The following is an 18,143-nucleotide window of genomic DNA, read 5'->3' on the forward strand; positions in this document are numbered from 1 at the left end:
TGAGGGAACATATCTCAAGATAATAAAAGTCATTTATGACAAGTCCACAGCTCAGAATACTTTGAAAGCCTCTCTGCTAAAGTCCAGAATAAGACAAGGATGCCCACTCTTACTTCTGTTCAAGTTAGTACCGGGAGTCCTATTCACAGCAATTAGACAAGACGATGAATCCAAACTGGGAGGGAAGAGGCAAAATTGTCATTATATGCAGATGATATGCTACTATATATAGAAAACCCTAAAGACTCTGCACAAAACCTACTAGAACTGATAAATTCAGCAGGATAGCAGGATACAAGCTTAACATAGAAATCTGTTGCATTTTTTTACACCAACAATGAAATGTCAGAAAGGGAAAGTAAAAAAAAAACTTTCAAAATTGCAACCCCCAAATAAAATACTTAGGAATAAACCTAAGGAGATAAAAGACATATTGCTGAGAACTCTAAGATATTAATAAAAGGAATTTGTGGTGCTGGAGAAGACTGTTGAGAGTCCCTTGGACTGCAAGGAGATCAAACCAGTCAATCCTAATTGGAAATCAATTCTGAATATTCATTGGAAGGACTGATGCTGAAGCTCCAATACTTTGGCCACCTGATTTTAAGAGCCAACTCTTTAGAAAAGACCCTGATGTTGGGAAAGATTGAAGACAAAAGGAGAAGGAGGCAGCAGAGGACGAGATGGTTGGAAAGCATTACTGACTCAATGGACATGAATTGGAGCAAACTCTGGGACATAGTGAAGGACGGAGAAGCCTGGCGTGCTGCCTGGGGTTGCAAAGAGTCTGACATGACTGAGTGAGTGAATGATAACAACCACAAAGATGGTTCAAAGAAATGGATACTCCATGCTCTTGAACTGGAAGATTAATATTGTTACAGTCATATTTTATGACTTTTATGATGTATATACAGCACAGGAAACTATGCTTAATCTCATAATCATAATGGAAAAGAATATTAAAAAATAAATGTATCATCACTGCTATACAGTAGTAATTGTCACAACATTGTCAATCAGCTATACTTAAAAAAGAAAGATGTTACTGTTAGTGGGGAAGGGGTATACAGGAGCTCTCTGGACTATTTTTTTTTTTTAACTGCTTGTCAATCTGCAATCATCTCAAAATAGAAGGGGTACTCTGTAAAAGGTACACACACCATTGCTCCAGCCCCAGGGATTCTGATTTCATTGGTCTGTGGTGGAGCCTGGGCACAGACATTTGGGGGTCCCTGGTTGAGTTCAGGGGGCAGCCAGGGCAGAGAGCTGCTGTTGACTTTGGATCTGGGATAGAAGGGGTTGGATGGGCCCTGATCAGGCCAACTTTGGGGTGGCTGCGTCCTCCTGGCTCTGGGATGATATGGCACTTTCTCCTCCCAGAGGGTAGAAAGGGGTCTAGACTCAATTCCATGGGGCCATTGATGACCCCAGGTCAGCATGTCTCCAGGGCTTGGCAGAATCTCCAGGTTGGTGGGGCCAGAGGAGGATCGAGGGGCCACACTCAGACCAGGCCTGACTCCTGTGCCAGCCTGTAAAACAGGCCCTTCTGGGCCAGCAGCTGGGCCGGGCTGCCACTCTCTGCCACCTGCCCCTCGTCCATGACCAGAACCCTGCAGGGGAGAAAGAGACAGGCAGCTCCTTAGATTCCAACCCACGGACTCAGTTGCTCTGAAGGCCGAGCATGTCTGCTCTGAAAGAGTCTGGCCTTCCATGCAGCTTCTTGACCCTGATGACCCAGTTGGAAGCATCTGCTGGACATGTGTCCTCAGGCTCATCCTTCCCTTGTGGGCATCAGTCTTGCCATCTGTACAATAGGCACTTGATAATGTATTCCAGAGCCCTTCCAGCTCTAAACCCTGATGCCTTCCTCTGCTTGCAGGAGTGCCAGCTACATCGAGTGGGATGGAGGGGAGGGAGTCTTACCTGGCACAGTCCAGCACGGAGCGCAGGCGGTGGGCAATGAGCAGTACTGTGCACTGCGCAAACCAGCTCCCCAGGGCGGCCTGCATCTGGCGCTCTGTCCCTGGGTCCACAGCAGCCGTGGCCTCGTCCAGAATGAGGATCTGGGTTTTCCGGAGAAGGGCACGTGCTAGACACAGGAGCTGCTTCTGGCCCACGCTGGGAATGAGTGGGACAGTCAGGCCAGATGTCTGCACCTCGGGCCTGACCTGCAGGACATGCCCACAAATGTGCCCCCACTCCCATGGGAGCCACAGGAGAGAGGGATGCGTGTCCCTACTTGCAGGTCCCCTGTCTACAGAGCTGATAGGAATCCTCACCCTGCCTTTTTCAAGCAGAGTGACATTAGGCAAGTCATACAAAGCCTCTGTGCCTGTCTCCCCATCTGTGGAATGGCTATTTCTATCTCTATGCTATGGTCTTCACTGTGTGCCAGACACATCCTGTGTGCTGGTGGATACTGACTCATCTCATGGAGACCACAAAGGTGGGGGTTATATTACAGAATCCTTCCTCACTAGGTTGTAAGGACAAGCTAAGTCATGTAAAAGCCGTGATCATCACAGAGTAAGTCATTCTTTTACCCCTATTACAGATGAGGAAGTTGAGGGTCAAGGACACGCAGTCACTGAGCTCCCAGAGCCTGGAGGCTCAAGGGTCTTTGAGGGGCTATTTCCTGCCATGTTCAGCTGCTGCTCTGAGTAAACCCTTTAGGGAACCTGGACTGACTGGCCTGGTGGGTGTCAGATGCCTGGACCTTGCTCCAGACTCACCACTTATGAGCCAGACAAGTTGGTAAATCTGAAGCCCCAGATTCCAACTCTGTAAAATGGGATTAGTGAGACTGTAGCTTTGAGGATTAAAATGAATATTTCTTACACACCAGGCACCATGTCAACAACTTTACATGTATTGTTCAATCCTTTCATGGGTAGGCAGGTTCTAATTATTATTCCCATTTTGCAGATGAGGAAACTGAAACACAGGGGATTAAATAACTTGCCCAAGGTCCTCCACTATGTCTATGCTCTTGGCCACCAAGCTCTGCTGCCCCTCTACTGCCATGACCACCCATGGGGCCTTACCCGCCATGGGCCCTTACCCATGGGTAAGGGTTGAAGAACCCAGAATGTCTTGAGTTTTAAAAAGGGATACACCTGCACATCTATGTTCACAGCAGCACTATTGACAGTAGCCAAAATGTTCAAACAACCCAAGCACCCGTCAATGGATAAACGGATAAGAAAAATGTGATCTATCCATGCAACAGAATATTATTCAACCTTTAAAAAAGGAGGAAATCTGGCACTTGTTACATCATGGGTGAACCTGGAGGACAGTATGTTATGTGTGATAAGCTAGTCACAGGAAGACAAGTTCTATAATATTCTACTTGCTAGGTAGTTAAAATAGGGAAACAGGGCCCCAGATGGTGGTCCAAAATGACAATGGGAGAACATACTCACACTTCTTTCCCTGATTGGACCTGCCGAGTTCATGCCTCATTTACATTTGCACAACATCCTCCTCTCAACCCCTGCCCTGATTGGTCTCGGCTTATGCTTCATTAGCATAAGAAATTGGAGCCCAGAGGGAAGACACGACCCCTTCCCTGATTGGTTTTGGGCTCATGACTCATTTGCATGGGGCACAACCAATCAAGCCCCAGGAACCACCAAAGAGGAAGTAACAAGAGATATAAAAAGGAAAACTGAGACAAGACCCTTCCTACGGGGGTTGATCTGCTTTCTCCTCTCAAGAGAGTACTGCTTGCTTAATAAATCCTGCCTGCTTGAGCCGTCCTGGTCTGTCATTTCAATCCTTTGCTATAACAAGACAAGAACCGAGGGAGAAGAATTGACCCAATATCCTTAAATGAAGTACCAAGAATTGTCAAACCCAGTGAAACAAAGTTAAAGGGGGCTGGAGGGAGGGACAAATAGAGAATTGCCGTTTAATGGCTATAGAGTTTCCATTTCACAAAATGAAAAAATTTCTGGAGGCACAATCACGTAAATGTACTTAACTCTACAGAACTGAACACTAAAACATGGTTAAGATGGTAAATTTTATGCTATGTGTATTTTACTACAATTTCTTAAAGCTTTTAAAGGCATACATCATATATTACTTAACAACCCCAGTGAGAAAAATAAAGACATAAATTGCCTTGTGTCAGTAGAGGTTGGCTTTTGACACCAAAGAAATTTAGGAACAACTTTAGGAAAAAGAAGCTTGATACTCGGAGATTGTGTTGGAGTTAGAATTGCTTATGAGGGATGGGATTTGTACTGAGGTTACGAACAGAACAGGGTTGATAATCCTATATGATAATCCTATGGAGACGACTTCCAGGGCATATTACCCTGGGGTGGTGGGGGGGGACACTGGCCGCACCTGCCTCTCCCCCAGCACCTCCCAGAGCTTCTGGCTGGCTGGGGCGACCCTACCTCAGGTTGTTGCCTTGGTCAGTGCACTCGTAGTGCAGCTGGCCAGGCAGGCTGGCCACCGTGGCTCTGAGCTGCACCGTCTCCAAGACCTCCCAGATGGCTTCATCCGTGTGCTCATGTAGCATGTCGAGGTTCATTCGCAGGGAGCCAGGGAACAAGGTGGGGTCCTGGCCAGGAGGGACAGCGAGTCAGAGCTGGGCCCAGTCACCCCTCCCACCTCTGCCCACCCCTCCCATCTGTGCCCACCCCTCCCACCTCTGCCTGCACCTCCCGCCTCTGCCCACCCCTCCCCAGGCCTCACCTGGGGGATGATGGTGACCCTGGACCGCAACGTGTGCAGCCCCACTTGGGCGATGGGGACCCCGTCGATCCAGATCCCGCCCTCAGCCGCCTCCACGAGCCGCAGCAGGCCCCCAGCCAGGGAGGACTTTCCGGCCCCTGTCCTGCCAACAATGCCCACCTGCCAGGGGATGGGATGGCATGGTCTGTTCCAAACAGGCCTGGCCAGAAGGGAGGCCACAGAGGGTTCCTGGACATGTCTTTGCTAGATGTTTACCCTGCACCCAAGATCCATCCATCTATCCATCATCCTTTGTGCATCCATCCTTCCATCTGCCCACCTGTCCATATATCCATTCATCAATCCGTGCAACCGTCCGTCTGCATTCTTCTCCATCTTTCCCTCATCCTGATGTCTCTCTCCCATCTTTCCATTCATTCCCCCACCCTTCCTCCTGCTCCTCCATCCTTCCCTATCCCTTCATCCACACCACGCCATCACTCTTACCTTCCCTTCATCCCATGTCATCTATGTCCCATCCTTCTCTCAGTGCCCCTTCCTGCTACCCCTCCCTCCCTCACCCTTCCTTCCAACTACACTCTGATCCTTTCATCTATCCATCCTTCCTTCCACGCACCATCCTTCATGCATACTCCTTCCTTCTGTCTCTTTCACTCCACCCTATCCATCCATCCATCCATCCATCCATCCTTCCATCCTTCCATCCATGCCTCTTCCTTCCTTCCATCCAGCCCCCAACCCCAGCCATCCATCCTTCATCCTTCCATCTACCTGCCCATCTTTTAATCCATCCCCCATCCTTCCTTGACATTTTGTGGGGGATCAACACGGTTTAATAAATGAATGAAGCATCTGTGTCACCCACTGTATGACAGGCACTCTTTAAGGCACCAGGAATACAGAAACCAAGGAGTCCCTGCTCCAAAGGGCTCACCATATGGTCTTGGAAATAGCGCCCTTGAGTAAACTTAATTTTAACACAGTATGATGAACAAGCCCTCTCTATAGTCAAGCTCTGGCCCTGCAGCAATGGAGGCAAGCACGGAGCTGCTGTTCATGTTGCCTGGGATGGAGGTTGATCAGAGAAGGCTTCATGGAGGAGGAGATACTTGAGCGGAATCTTGAAGGATAAGCAGGAGTTCAGGGAGGGCGAAGATTCCAGCTGAATGATACCAAGTACACGGCTGTCACCTCTCCGAGGGCACCACTGTCTGTGCATCTGGCCTAGAGGCCGCTGCTCCACAAATGGTGCCTAATCCCTTGTCGGACAGTGAGTGAAGTGGGTAGCTGGGTAGGGCCTTGCATGCCAAGCTCAGGAGTTTGGGTTTTACTGGAAGAACGTGAGGAGGGAGGGAGGTCTGGAGCAGGAAAATGACACGCTCAAATCAAGATCACAGGAAAACAGGCTGGAGGTTGTGAAACAGGAGGTTGGGGGGCCTGGAGCAGTGGGGGGAGGGCAGAGAGGAAGTACCGTTGTGTGGGGAGGGTAGAGAAGGATTCAGGGATTCAATGAAGCAGCTTGACTGCTGCTGCTGCTGCTAAGTCGCTTCAGTCGTGTCCGACTCTGTGCGACCCCATAGACGGCAGCCCACCAGGCTCCCCCATCCCTGGGAGTCTCCAGGCAAGAGCACTGGAGTGGGTTGCCATTTCCTTCACCTGACTAGGCATCTGTAAATAAAATGATGCTAGGTTTGATGTTGGAGTGAAAATGCAAATAATCATGAATAAAAAAGAATTGGTGAACACTTTTATAGCACTTGCTATGTGCCAGGTAGGCACTGCTCCATTCAGTTTCTATGTATTAACCCAGTTCAATTTCTCAACAGCTCTAGGAGGTTGCCATTATTATCCCCATTATTACAGAGGAGAAAACTGAGACCAAAGCATGCAGTGACTTGCCCAAGGTCAGCCATAGCAAAGCCAGAAATGGAGCCCATGCGGACTGGATAATATGTGGACATTCAGCACAGCACCCAGCACATAGTAGGAGCTCAACTAATGACAGAGGAAAACGAAAGAAGTTGGGGAGATGCTTCATTATCTGAGACATCAAGAAGGTGAGTGGTTTCACCGAGAAGGAAGTTGGTCTGGGGAAGATGGTAAGTTCCATCAAGGGAGTGGGGGGTCTGGAGACTGGGGACCTGAGGTGGGGGAGTGAAGGAAGGAGCTGGTGCTACGCACCGGGACCCTGGGGTGATGCCCAGCCTGGCCACCACGAGGAGGAAGTTGTAGGTGAGCCGCTCACCTTCTCTCCTGCGTTGATCCTGAAGGACACGCCCCGCACGGCCAGTGGGAGCTCGGGTCGGTATCTCAGCCCAAAATCCCGGAACTCAATCTGCCCCCTACGAGGCCAGGGTGGGTGGGCTGCACAGGTAAGCGGCTTCCAGGGAGCCTGAGGCAGGAGGGGACACTGGGTCAGGGGAGCATTTCTCCAGGCTTCTCATGAAATGGCCTACCTCTCTGATCCTCAGTTACCTCTTCTGTAAAATCGGCATGCATGCTAAGTCACTTTAGTCACATCTGACTCTTTGGGACCCCACAGACTATAGCCCGCCAGGCTCCTCTGTCTATGGGATTCTCCAGGCAAGAACACTGGAGTGGGTTGCCATGCCCTCCTTCAGGGGAGCTTCCCAACCCAGGGATCAAATCCATGTCAATCATGTCTCCTGCACTGCCAGGTGGATTCTTTACCTAGTAGTGGCACCTGGGAAGCCCCATAAAATGGGCATATTTATTGCTATTCTGTAGAGTTCTTAGGGGGCATAGACTATAGCAAGGCTAAAAACAAATATTGAATATTGTGAAAATTATAATGGTGTTTGCTACTCTTTAAATTATTATTACTAGCCAGTATGAATTGTCAAGTAATATTCTTTCACTAATAGAGGTAGATACTCTCCTTTTTTCTTAATGAAAAGTGCAACTCTGTGCAGTCTGGAGACTCATGCTGCCATACGCTATTCCTGTGACCTTGAACAGGTCACTCCACTCTCTTGAGCCTTGACTTTCCCATCCATGAAATGGGGCTGAGAGCGGTGGACATGTGTTGAGCATTTACGGTGTGTTGGACTCGGTATGAAGTCTTTATTGTGGGATGACCTCCTAGTACACCCAGAACTGTTAGGCTGGTGCTGTGTTTCTCTTCTGCTCCTACAATGCTTCAATTATGTTTCAGCAAAACCAATCCCATGGACTGTAGCCTGCCAGGCTCCTCTGTCTATGGAATACTCCAGGCAAGAATACTGAAGTGGGCTGCCATTTCCTTCTCCAGGGGATCTTCCCAATCCAGGGATCAAACTCAAGTTTCCCACACACTGCAGGCAGATTCTTTACCATCTGAACCACCAGAGAAGCCTCCAACTATCATGTTACCATCACGCTATTGCTATGCTTCTGTAATGTTGCCATCATGTTACTATCATGCTGTTACTCATGGCCCCCTGTCATTCAGAGTGCCCTGCTGTGCCTCAGCTAGGAAGCAGAGGAACCAGGATTTGACCTCGTTCCAGACCCTACCCTCTTAACTATGACTGCCCCCTGGGCTGTGACTCCGGTCTACAGCGGTAGGGGCCCTGAAGCCTGCGGCAGATGTCAACCTGGGTCTGCCATCCTGTGCTGTGAAGCTCAGATGGGACCTGCTGCCCCCGCCCCACCTCCCACCCGTCACCTCCTTGGGTGTCTGGGCATAGTCCTTCAATCGCTCCACCGACACAATGCTGCTCTCCAGGTCTGTCCAGCTGCGAACGGCCCACTGCAGTGTCTGGGTCACCTGGTGCGAAAAGACCCCTCAGGACAGCTTCAGCAAGACCACCCCGTAGGTGAGGCAGGGGCTGGGAGGTGGGATCCGGGGCAGACGAGGGGGCAGAGTTTGACAGTAGCCACAAGGACCCCTCTTTCCCTTTAGTGAAACTGGAGTATGTGGACCAGAAACGAGCCCTCAGACATCAGCTTGTCCAATCCTTCTTGAAGCAGGTAGGGAGACAGGACCAGAGAGGGCGCACAGCCCTCCCTAGGACACCAGCAGGGCCCAGACCCACTGACTTCCATTCAGAGAGGACTCCCTCCGTGGATTTCCCGTCACACTGGGAACCTCACTGAGCTCCTCACCAGGGCCCACTCGCCCTGTCTGCGCCAGCCCTGCCCCCAGCCCTCCCAGCCTCTCCCTCTAAGCTTGCCCTCACTCTCCAGCCACACCGCCTTTTATGCTGTTCTCTAACAGCAGTTGCACCTCTCCTCCCATGCCAGGGCCTTTCCTCCTGCTGATGCCATACCAGGACCACTCTCCACTTCCCTTCCCCATCATCCCACTGAAGAGTCACAGATCTCAGGCCCCCTCCTCAGCGTTGCCTCTGGACCACGCGCTAGAAAAGGACCCTTCCGTCAGGCAGGGTCCCTCCTCTTACTTGGTGCATCCTTAAGCTAAGTTGCCTCAACTATAGAATAAGGGCAATAACAGTACCTGCGGGACTGAATGAGCCAGTGTTTATAAAGCTCTTAGAACAATGTCTCATTCACAGTGAATGCCACTTGCCTGTGCAAGTGTGTGTTTATATATATGTGTGTTGTTTTTTTTTCTTCCCTTAGAAGTGAAAAAAGTAAAAGTGTTAGTTGCTCAGCGGTGTCTAACTCTTTGTGATTCACAGACTGGAACCCGCCAGGCTCCTCTGTCCATGGGATTCTACAGGAAAGAATACTGGACTGGGTTGCCATTCCCTTCTCCAGGGGATCTTCCTGACCCGGGGGTCAAACCCAGGTCTCCTGCATTACAGGTGGATTCTTTACTGTCTGAGCCACCAGGGAAGCCATCCTTTACAGATGTCATAACCTGACACTAGATATTGTTATTAAGAGTTAACAAAACATTAACAACATGCTGGAAATGGACTCTATATACGTTATCTCAATGAATCTTTACAACAGTTGGAAGGAAGGGGTTACTGCCCATTTTTCAGAGGAGCACACTGAGGCTCCGGGAGGGAAGAAGAGTCTTGCCCGAGGTCCAGCCTAGGCTCTTGCAGAGCCGTGTTTTCCTCAATGGCTGGTAGGCTGGACTCGGGTCCTTGAAGGTCCCCCTGGCAGGGGTCTGCGTCCACTCTGCCCACAGCCCAGAGCCCAGGTTGGGGGTGTCTGGAGTACCTGCAGGGCGGCAGAGACAGAGAAGCCCACGAGGCCGGGACTGAGGTGGGCCTTGCTCAGCACCGCGCACATGGCGGCCGCGAACACCAGCCCGTTCCCCACCAGCTCCAGGTTGGCAGCGAGCCACCTGTGAAGGGACAGGTAAGAGTGGGGTCAGTGGGGGCCTCTCGAGGGACACCTGCTTCCCTGGGCACAAGAGCTGTGCCAGCTCGAGTGCCCGCAGGGTCCTGGCTACAATCTCCTTCACACCCAGGCCCCGCCCCAGCTCAGAGAGTGGGGGAAGCCCAGGCTGCCTCATCTGGCCTGCGCCTAGCTCAGGACCCAGCACACAGTAGGTGCTCAAGTAAGCTCTGCTTTCTGTCCCTGGGCTGTGGCAAGCCACATCCCCTGTGTTCCCCCTGCCTGAACCCCACCTCCATCTTCACCTGACCAACATCCTACCTTCACACAAGTCAGCTCAGATATCACCTCCTCGGAGAGCCCTTCAGACCACTCCTTCTTTCTATCACTCTCGAAAACTAAACTAATCTGCCCTTGACTGTCGGCCTCCACCAGCAGATCGTGAGCTCCATGAGGGCAGCAACTCTGTCTCGCTCACGGCTCTGTCCCCGCCAAGAGCCCAGCACGGGATCCGGCACGCAGTGGGTGCTCAACAGACATGCATCGAGTGGCTGGAGAAAGACGCGCCCCTCTTACTGCATTCCTGCGCTACCATTCATTCGTTTATTCATTCGTTCAGCAGCTGTGTATTAGGCGCTTACTGTGTGCCACATATGCAGGAGATGCTGGGGACGAGATAAAAAGCCCTGTCTTCAGGGAGCTCTGGGTTTCACTGCACATAACACCTAGTCCTCCTAACAACACCACGGTGGGGAGACTCTTGTCCCCAATGGATAGATGAGGACACAGGGGCTCAGAGGGTCCCAGTCCACACACATAATAAACACAGCAATGTGAAGCCACATCTGCCTGATTGAGGGTCTGCCACTTCCTAGATGGCTGACCTTGAGGGAGTCCCTTCACTTCTTTCCTCCCTAGCTTACCCATCTGTGGTATGAAATAGTATCTGGCTTATTACAGTTGAGAGGGTTAAATGAGATACACCCGCCATATATGGTGCAGAAATCATTGACCTCCGGACAAAGTAGGTGCTTCCTAGATGTTTGTAAGGTTCCTCCTCCCTAGGCTAGGACCCCAGGAAGGGGCCAGGGCAGGTCCCCCAGAAGGCAGATGGAGTTGAGACACTACCCACAGCTACAGAGCTTCACAGCCCCAGCTGGCTGGAGACCTGGGCAGAAAAGAGAGGAACTGACATTTACTGAATTCACATCTGCTATGTGCTTGCCCTTCTCCACACTCTGGCATCACACCGTCTGGATTCAAATTCTGATTCCACCATATATTTGCTGTGTGGCTCTGGGAAAGTTCCTAAATCTCTCTGTGCCTAAGAGTCATCCTCTGTAAAAGAGCCTCTGCTTGGTGGCGTTGCTAAAACGATTAAATCAATTAACTCACAGAAGATGCTCAGGATTGTGCTGGGTATGTAGTGAGCACATTACTAGTATTAGCTATGAGTATATTTGTTTAATCTCAACAGCCACTCCACAACTGCAAACCCACTTTAACGAATAAGGCTCAGAGAGGTTATGTGACATGCCCAAGATCACCCAGCTAGCAAGTTGGAGAGCTGGGATTTGCACCTGTGTCTGTCTGTGCTCAAAGCTGGTGTTCTTATTCTTTCTTAGTACTGGAAGAAGGCTGAGGCTATTTATGTAGCCCCTTTGTCATCAAGGCAACAGAGCGTTCTGCCCTTTTTCTGACATCTGTACCTCCTGCCCACCTGCTGTTGGGGAACCCCCAGGCCAATCTGCATCTGCTCATAGTGTGAGCCCTGTGCACCCCTGGGATCTAGGCTCTGTTTACCCTCAACTCGCGGTGTGACCCTAGGCAGGCCACTTGACCTCTCCAGCCACACAGTATGACATTCTCTCATTCTCAGAGGACACAGATGGATTACAGGGGCTTCTCTGACCCCTTCCTACCTGTCAGCCACCAGCCGCGGGAAACAGACTCTCTGGCTTTCATCCATGTGGGCGTCATTCTGAGCCACAAAGGGGCCCTGGACCCGGAAGGCCCTGACCACTGGCCCGCCCTGGAATGTCTCAGCCACGTGAGAACACACATAGGAGTATCTGGCTGACTCCAGGCGTCTGAGCTGGCACGAGCTGGCCACGTATAGGCTCTGAAGTGGGACGGCAGAGAAGTCACAAACATAGAGTCTGAGAAGCAGAGGGAGTTGTCACCAGCTAGCTGTGTGACCTTGGGTCAGTTGCCTCTCCTCTCTGGGCTCCAATGTCCTTTCAGAATCAGAGTTCCATGGGTCGTTTTAAAATCACCTGGGAAGCTTCAAAAACTCCCAGTGCCTCACCCCAGAACTATTAAGTCGGAATTTCTGGCATCATCAGCACGGCTTTGGAATTTTTAAAAAGCCTTCAAGTGAGTCTCAAGCACAGCCAGGGTGGAGAAAGCACTAATTTGTTGTATATGTCTCATTCTCAGCTCCAAGACCAACTGCTTCATGCAGGGCCAGTCATTGCGGGAACAAAGCCACAACAGGCAAGGAAGGCAGCTGGACAAGCTGAACGCACTCACTTAACTCAAGGATCACATGTCGGGTGCTGGGGCCACAGTGATGCACACAACATATGTTGTTAACTGCTTTGACATTGGACATGTTGTATAGCTGGCAGGGAGGGAGGAACCTGCTTTTGTATCACCGGGCTGCACGCCAGGCTGTTTCCAAATACAGCTGACTCTTGAACAACATGGGTCTGAACCGCATGAGTTCACTTATTTGCAGATTTTCAGTAAATCTCAATAGTTAATACTACACTATGACACAATCCAGGCTTGGCTGAATCTGTGGATATGAAGGAACTGTGTATACAGAGGAGTGACTGTAACCTGGAAGCACATTTTCAATAGCAAGGAGGGTTGGTGCCTCTAATCTCCATGTTGTTCAAGGCTGAACTGCAGTATTCGGTCATGGTGAGGTGGGCATCTGGAGGTGGGCAGTGATGATAGAAGCAATAAGCATCGTTCACAGCCTATATGCAAGAATACCAGGGACTCAGAGGGATTAAGAAGTGGTCCAAGCCTCTATAGAACACAAGTGCCAGGACCTGGATTCAAATCCATCTCTGCCCAACTCCAAAGCTTCAGACAGAGAAAGCAGTGCCTCTCCCAGCTCCAGAGGGCATAGCAGAGACTTGGGATAGTTGTGGAGGGAAGTGATACCACTGGGCCATCAGACCTGCCCTCTGGAGAAGGCATGTGTGCAAAATTAGGCCAAGCAGAACTGAATAAGTGATTCTTAAATATTAGCATGGATTGGAATTATCTGGAAGGTTCTTTAAAATCCAGATTTCTGGGCCCCACCTCCATAGTATCTGAATCAGGGGGTCTTGGATGGGGCCTGAGAAGGTGTATTTCTAACTAGTTCCCAGGTGAAACTGATGCTTCTCTTCTAATAACACACTTTGAGATCCACTCAGGGGTGATATGGAGTGACAGCACCCTGATAACAGCTGATCCCCTACACTCTGGGAGCATAAGTCATTGAATTCGGTTCTTGTGTTTAAGCTAATTTCAGCTGGTCTCTGGTTTTAACCACTGAAAGAGTCTAGCCTAATACAACAGTCTTCAAGAGCTTGCAATGCCTCCTTGGTTTCCAGATCACTGGAGAACAGGAAGCTGATTTCAGCAGCAGCCTGATACACTGTTAGACATGAAGAACTTTGATGTGAACATTTGAAAGACAGAGATGAGAATAAGTGTTAGACTGTGGTGTCTCTGTCTCTGAGAATTCTTCTAGGGGTGGCCCCTAGATGTCCAGCTGTGTGGAACCTCTTACACTGAGTCCTGTCCAGAGACAGGGCCTGGTAGAGGTGACGTTGGATGACCCCAGGAGCCTCCTTGAGCTCTCCTTACCTGAAACCCAGCATAGAGGAGGAGCAGCGGCAGGATGGCCACAACAGCCAGTGGGGTGGCCACCGTCACCACCAGCCCAACCTCCAGGAGTCCAAAGGCGTACATCAGTAGAGACCGGAGTTTGTCTGGGATGTCCACATCTACTATGTCTGTCTCCTTGGAGAAGCGGTTCAGCAGGTTCCCAACGGGCGTCCGCTCGAAGAAGCCAATAGGAGACCGGGCCACATCCCACAGCAGCCCCCGGAAGAGCAGGCTCGATGCCTGGATCCCACCGAGGAGCACTGTGGCCATGGAGGCAAACAGCCCGATTGCTGGGGATAGAGACATCAGGGCATCAGGGCTGGGGACCCCATCACCCCGTGGTGGCTATCTTATGATCTGACCACCCTGATTATCCCTTGATGGAACCACCATGTGGAGGGTTGAACAGTGTCCCCCCTCCAAACTCATGTCTACCAGGAATCTCAGAAAGCGACCTTATTTGGAAATAGAGTCTCTGAAGATATTTTTAGTGAATGAGCTTGAGACAAAATTATCCTGGATTTAGGGCAGGGTCTAAATCCAATGAGGAGAAGGCAATGGCACCCCACTTCAGCACTCTTGCCTGGAAAATCCCATGGACGGAGGAGCCTGGTGGGCCGCAGTCCATGGCGTCGCCAAGAGTCGGACACGACTGAGCGATTTCACTTTCACTTTTCACTTTCATTCATTGGAGAAGGAAATGGCAACCCACTCCAGTGTTCTTGCCTGGAGAATCCCAGGGATGGGGGAGCCTCATGGGCTGCCGGCTATGGGGTCGCACAGAGTCAGACACGACTGAAGCAACTTAGCAGCAGCAGCAAAATCCAATGACTGGTGCCACTGGATAAGAAGAGAAGATGCTGTGAACGTGGAGTCAGTGGTGCACCACAAGCCCAGGTAGGCCAAGGATGGCCGGTGACCGGCAGAAGCTAGGGGAAAGGCATGGGACAGTCTCTCCTTCAGAGCCTCCAAGAGGGACCGATTTTTGCTGACGCCCTGACTTTGGACTTCTGGCTTCAGAATTGTGAGAGAATAAAATTTCTGTTGTTCCGAGCTACCGAGCTTGTGGTCATCGTTTTATGGCAGCCCTGTTGTTCTTGCCGTTTAGTCGCTTAGTAGTATCTGACTCTTTTGCGACCTCATGGACCGTAGGCTGCCAGGCTTCCCTGTCCACGGGATTGTTCCGGCAAGAATGCTGGAGTGAGTTGCCCTTTCCTCCTCCAGGGGATCTTCCTGACCCAGGAATCGAGCCCGCGTCTCTTGCATTGGTAGGTGGATTCTTTACCATTAGTGCCACCTTGGGAAGCCCATGGCAGCCTTAGGAAACCAATATACCCACTTCCTCCCAGAGCCCACCTATGTGCTTGGAATGGAGCTAACTTCGCTCTCTGTTTCTAGAGAAGGGAGAATTTCATCCCTGGACAATCCAAACCTCTGCAGTTAGTTCAGGGGCGAACCCATGACCCAAGTCAGGCCAGTAAGAGTGAGACCTGGGACTTTGCTAGGACTTTAGGGAAGAGGTGCTCACTTTTTTGAGGTGGCCAGACTGGAGCTGTGAGATACCATCTTACCACCAAAGCAGGTTGCCTGCCTGCACAGGAAGCTATCACAGAGGAAGAAAGTGAAGCTAATCTTCTAGCATTTGTTGAGCCTCTGGATCGAGCCATACCTGAAGCTAGTTACCTATGGATTCCAGTCACATAAGCCAATACGTTCTCTTGCTGCTTAAACTAGGTTGAGACATATAGTTTTATATAGTTAGTACATTATAGCTATATAGTTTGTAGCTATATTAATTTCAAATAGAGCAGACTTTAGAGTAAGGAAATTTATCAGGGATAAAGAGGGCATTATATAATGATAAACATGTCAGTTCTTAAAAAGACAGAACAATCCTTAATGTGTACTGCCTAGCAAAAGGGCATCAAAATATGTGAGGCAAAAACTGGTAGAACTGCAAGGAGAAATAGATGCATCCATTATCACAGTTAGAGACCTCAACTCCTCTCTATAAGAAAAGGACAGACGCAGTGGGCAGAAAATCAGTCAGGACAGAGATGAACTCAACACCACCATCAGTCAACTGGATACAATGAGCATCAACAGATCACTTCGTCCAGTGGCAGCAGAACACAAATTCCTAAGTTCATAGAAATATTCACTAAGATAGACCACATTCTGGGCCATAGAATACACCTCCACAAATTTAAAAGAGGAGAAACTTTACAATGTCTGTCCTCAGACTGCACTGGAATTACACAGAAACAACAAATACTTGGAAAATCCCCAAATACTTGAAGATTCAACAACACATTTCTAAGTAACACATGGGTCAAAGAAGAAACCTCATGAGACGTTTTAAAATATTTTAAACTAAATGAAAATAAGAACACAACTTATCAAATTTGGAGGATGTAGTGAAAACAGTACTTAAATGTGTAGCACTGAATGGGGCTTCCCAGGTGGTGTGAGTGCTAAAGAACCCGCCTGCCGACGCAGAAGACATAAGAGATGCAGGTTTGATCCTGGATGAGAAGATCCCTTGGAGGAGGGCATGGCTACCACTCCAGTATTCCGGCCTGGGGAGTCCCATGCACAGAGGAACCTGGGGGGCTCCAGCCCATAGGGTGGCAGAGTCAGACTGAAGTGACTTAGTGAGAGACTGATCGTACTGAATAAGTACATATTAGAAAAAAAGGAAGATCTAAAATTCACCATCTGAGCTTTCACCCTAGGAAACTAGAAGGAAGAGAAAACGGAATCCAAAATGAGCAGAAGAAAGTAAACAGTAAAAATCAATGAAATGGAAAACAGGAAATCATAAAGAAAATCAATGAAAACAAAGCCAAGTTCTTTGAAAAGATAAAAAGTTTTTTAAAAAAGATAAGCTTATAGCCAGACTAAGAAAAAAGAGAGAGGAGACAAATTACTAATATCTGAACTTTTAAATAAAACAATGTCATTACAGGTCCCATGGATATTAAAAGTATAATAAATGAATACTATGAATAACTCTATGCCTATAAATTTGACAACCTAGGAGAAATGGACCAATTCCTTGATAGATACAATCTACCTAGACTTACGCAAGAAAAAATAATCCAAGTAGGCCTATTCAGAAACTATTAGAGAAACTAAATTGATAATAGCTTTCCAAAACAGAAAGTGCCAGGCTCAGGTGAGTTCCTCGTTTTGTTCTAACAAATATTTAAGGAGAAATTAGATTAATCTCTACAATCTTTTTCAGATTCTCTAGAATTTCTTTCAGAGGATTGAAGCAGTGGGAATATTTCCTAACTTACTCTATGAGGTCAGCATTCCCTAAAGCCAGAATCAGACAGACATTACAAGAAAACTACATAGACCAATGTCTTGAAAGAATGGACATGTAAAAATCCTCAACAAAATAACGAATGAAATCTGACAATGTATGAAATGAATTATACATCATGACCAACTGGAATTTATCCCAGATGTGCAGAGCTGCTTCAACATTTGAAAAATCAATTAATGTAATCTACTACAGAGCAGACTAAAGAAGAAAAATCACATGATCATATCAATAGATGCAGCAAAAGATTATAAAATCCAGCGCTTGTTCGTGACAAAAAATAACCGCCCCCCCAAACAACAAAAACCTCTCTCAGTAACATATGACTACATTAAACTAAAAAGCTTTTGCACAGTGAAGTAAATTATCAACAAAATGAAAAATTAGCCTACTGAATGGGAGAAGTTATTTGCAAATGGTATTTCTGATAAGGAGTTCATATCCAAAATATACTAAGAACTCATCCAACTCAATGTCAAAAAACCAAACCACCCAACTAAAAAATGCATGGAGAATCTGAATGGATATTTTTTCAAATACTACATACAGATGGTCAGTGGGTGCTTCAAAAGATGCTCACCATCACTAGTCATCAGGGAAATGTAAATCAAACCACAATGAGGTATCATCTCACACCTGTCAATGTCAGCTATTCTAAAAGACAACAAAACAAGTGTTGGTGAGGGTGTGGAGAAAAGAGAACCCTTGTGCGCTGTAGACGGGAATGTAAACTGGTGCGGCCACAATGGAAAATTGTATGGGGACTCCTCAAAAAATTAAAAGTGGAACTTCCATACAATCCAGCAGGTCCATGTCTAGATATTTATTCCCCCAAAATGAAAACACTAATTTGAAAAGACATAGGCACCGCTATGCTCATTGTAGTATAATTTACAAAAGCCAAGATATGGAAGAAACCTAAGTGCCCACTGATAGATGAATGGATATATAA

At 48.6% G+C, this 18,143-nt stretch overlaps 1 protein-coding gene and 1 long non-coding RNA gene across 6 annotated transcripts in view; one reads left to right on the plus strand and one right to left on the minus strand.

The window, feature by feature from the left end:
* Nucleotides 1–851: 851 nt before the first annotated feature.
* Nucleotides 852–18,143, minus strand: part of ABCC6 (ATP binding cassette subfamily C member 6) — a 65,543-nt gene continuing 48,251 nt past the window's right edge. For 2 of the 4 annotated variants that reach the window (XM_042239825.2, XM_042239824.2), the window contains 9 exons: nt 13,840–14,150; nt 11,892–12,091; nt 9,850–9,976; nt 8,381–8,482; nt 6,959–7,105; nt 4,714–4,872; nt 4,413–4,579; nt 1,927–2,066; nt 852–1,613 (listed from right to left, as the gene is read on the minus strand). In XM_042239825.2, the coding sequence (XP_042095759.1) occupies nt 1,405–1,613; nt 1,927–2,066; nt 4,413–4,579; nt 4,714–4,872; nt 6,959–7,105; nt 8,381–8,482; nt 9,850–9,976; nt 11,892–12,091; nt 13,840–14,150 (1,562 nt within the window). In that variant the 3' untranslated portion in view covers nt 852–1,404. Of the gene's footprint in view, nt 1,614–1,926; nt 2,122–4,412; nt 4,580–4,713; nt 4,873–6,958; nt 7,106–8,380; nt 8,483–9,849; nt 9,977–11,891; nt 12,092–13,839; nt 14,151–18,143 lie in introns of all 4 variants that reach the window. The other 2 variants (XM_060406313.1, XM_027961964.3) reach the window with 1 other exon arrangement.
* Nucleotides 4,863–17,990, plus strand: LOC121817809 (uncharacterized). 2 transcript variants are annotated; one of them, XR_006057855.2, is made up of 3 exons: nt 4,863–6,770; nt 8,441–8,531; nt 8,618–17,990. It is a non-coding gene; the product is annotated as an uncharacterized LOC121817809 (long non-coding RNA). The 2 variants fall into 2 exon arrangements; XR_009598469.1 differs by having other exon boundaries at nt 8,441–17,990.

This window comes from Ovis aries, chromosome 24 (genome assembly GCF_016772045.2).
Source record: "Ovis aries strain OAR_USU_Benz2616 breed Rambouillet chromosome 24, ARS-UI_Ramb_v3.0, whole genome shotgun sequence".
NCBI classification, from domain to species: domain Eukaryota; kingdom Metazoa; phylum Chordata; class Mammalia; order Artiodactyla; family Bovidae; genus Ovis; species Ovis aries.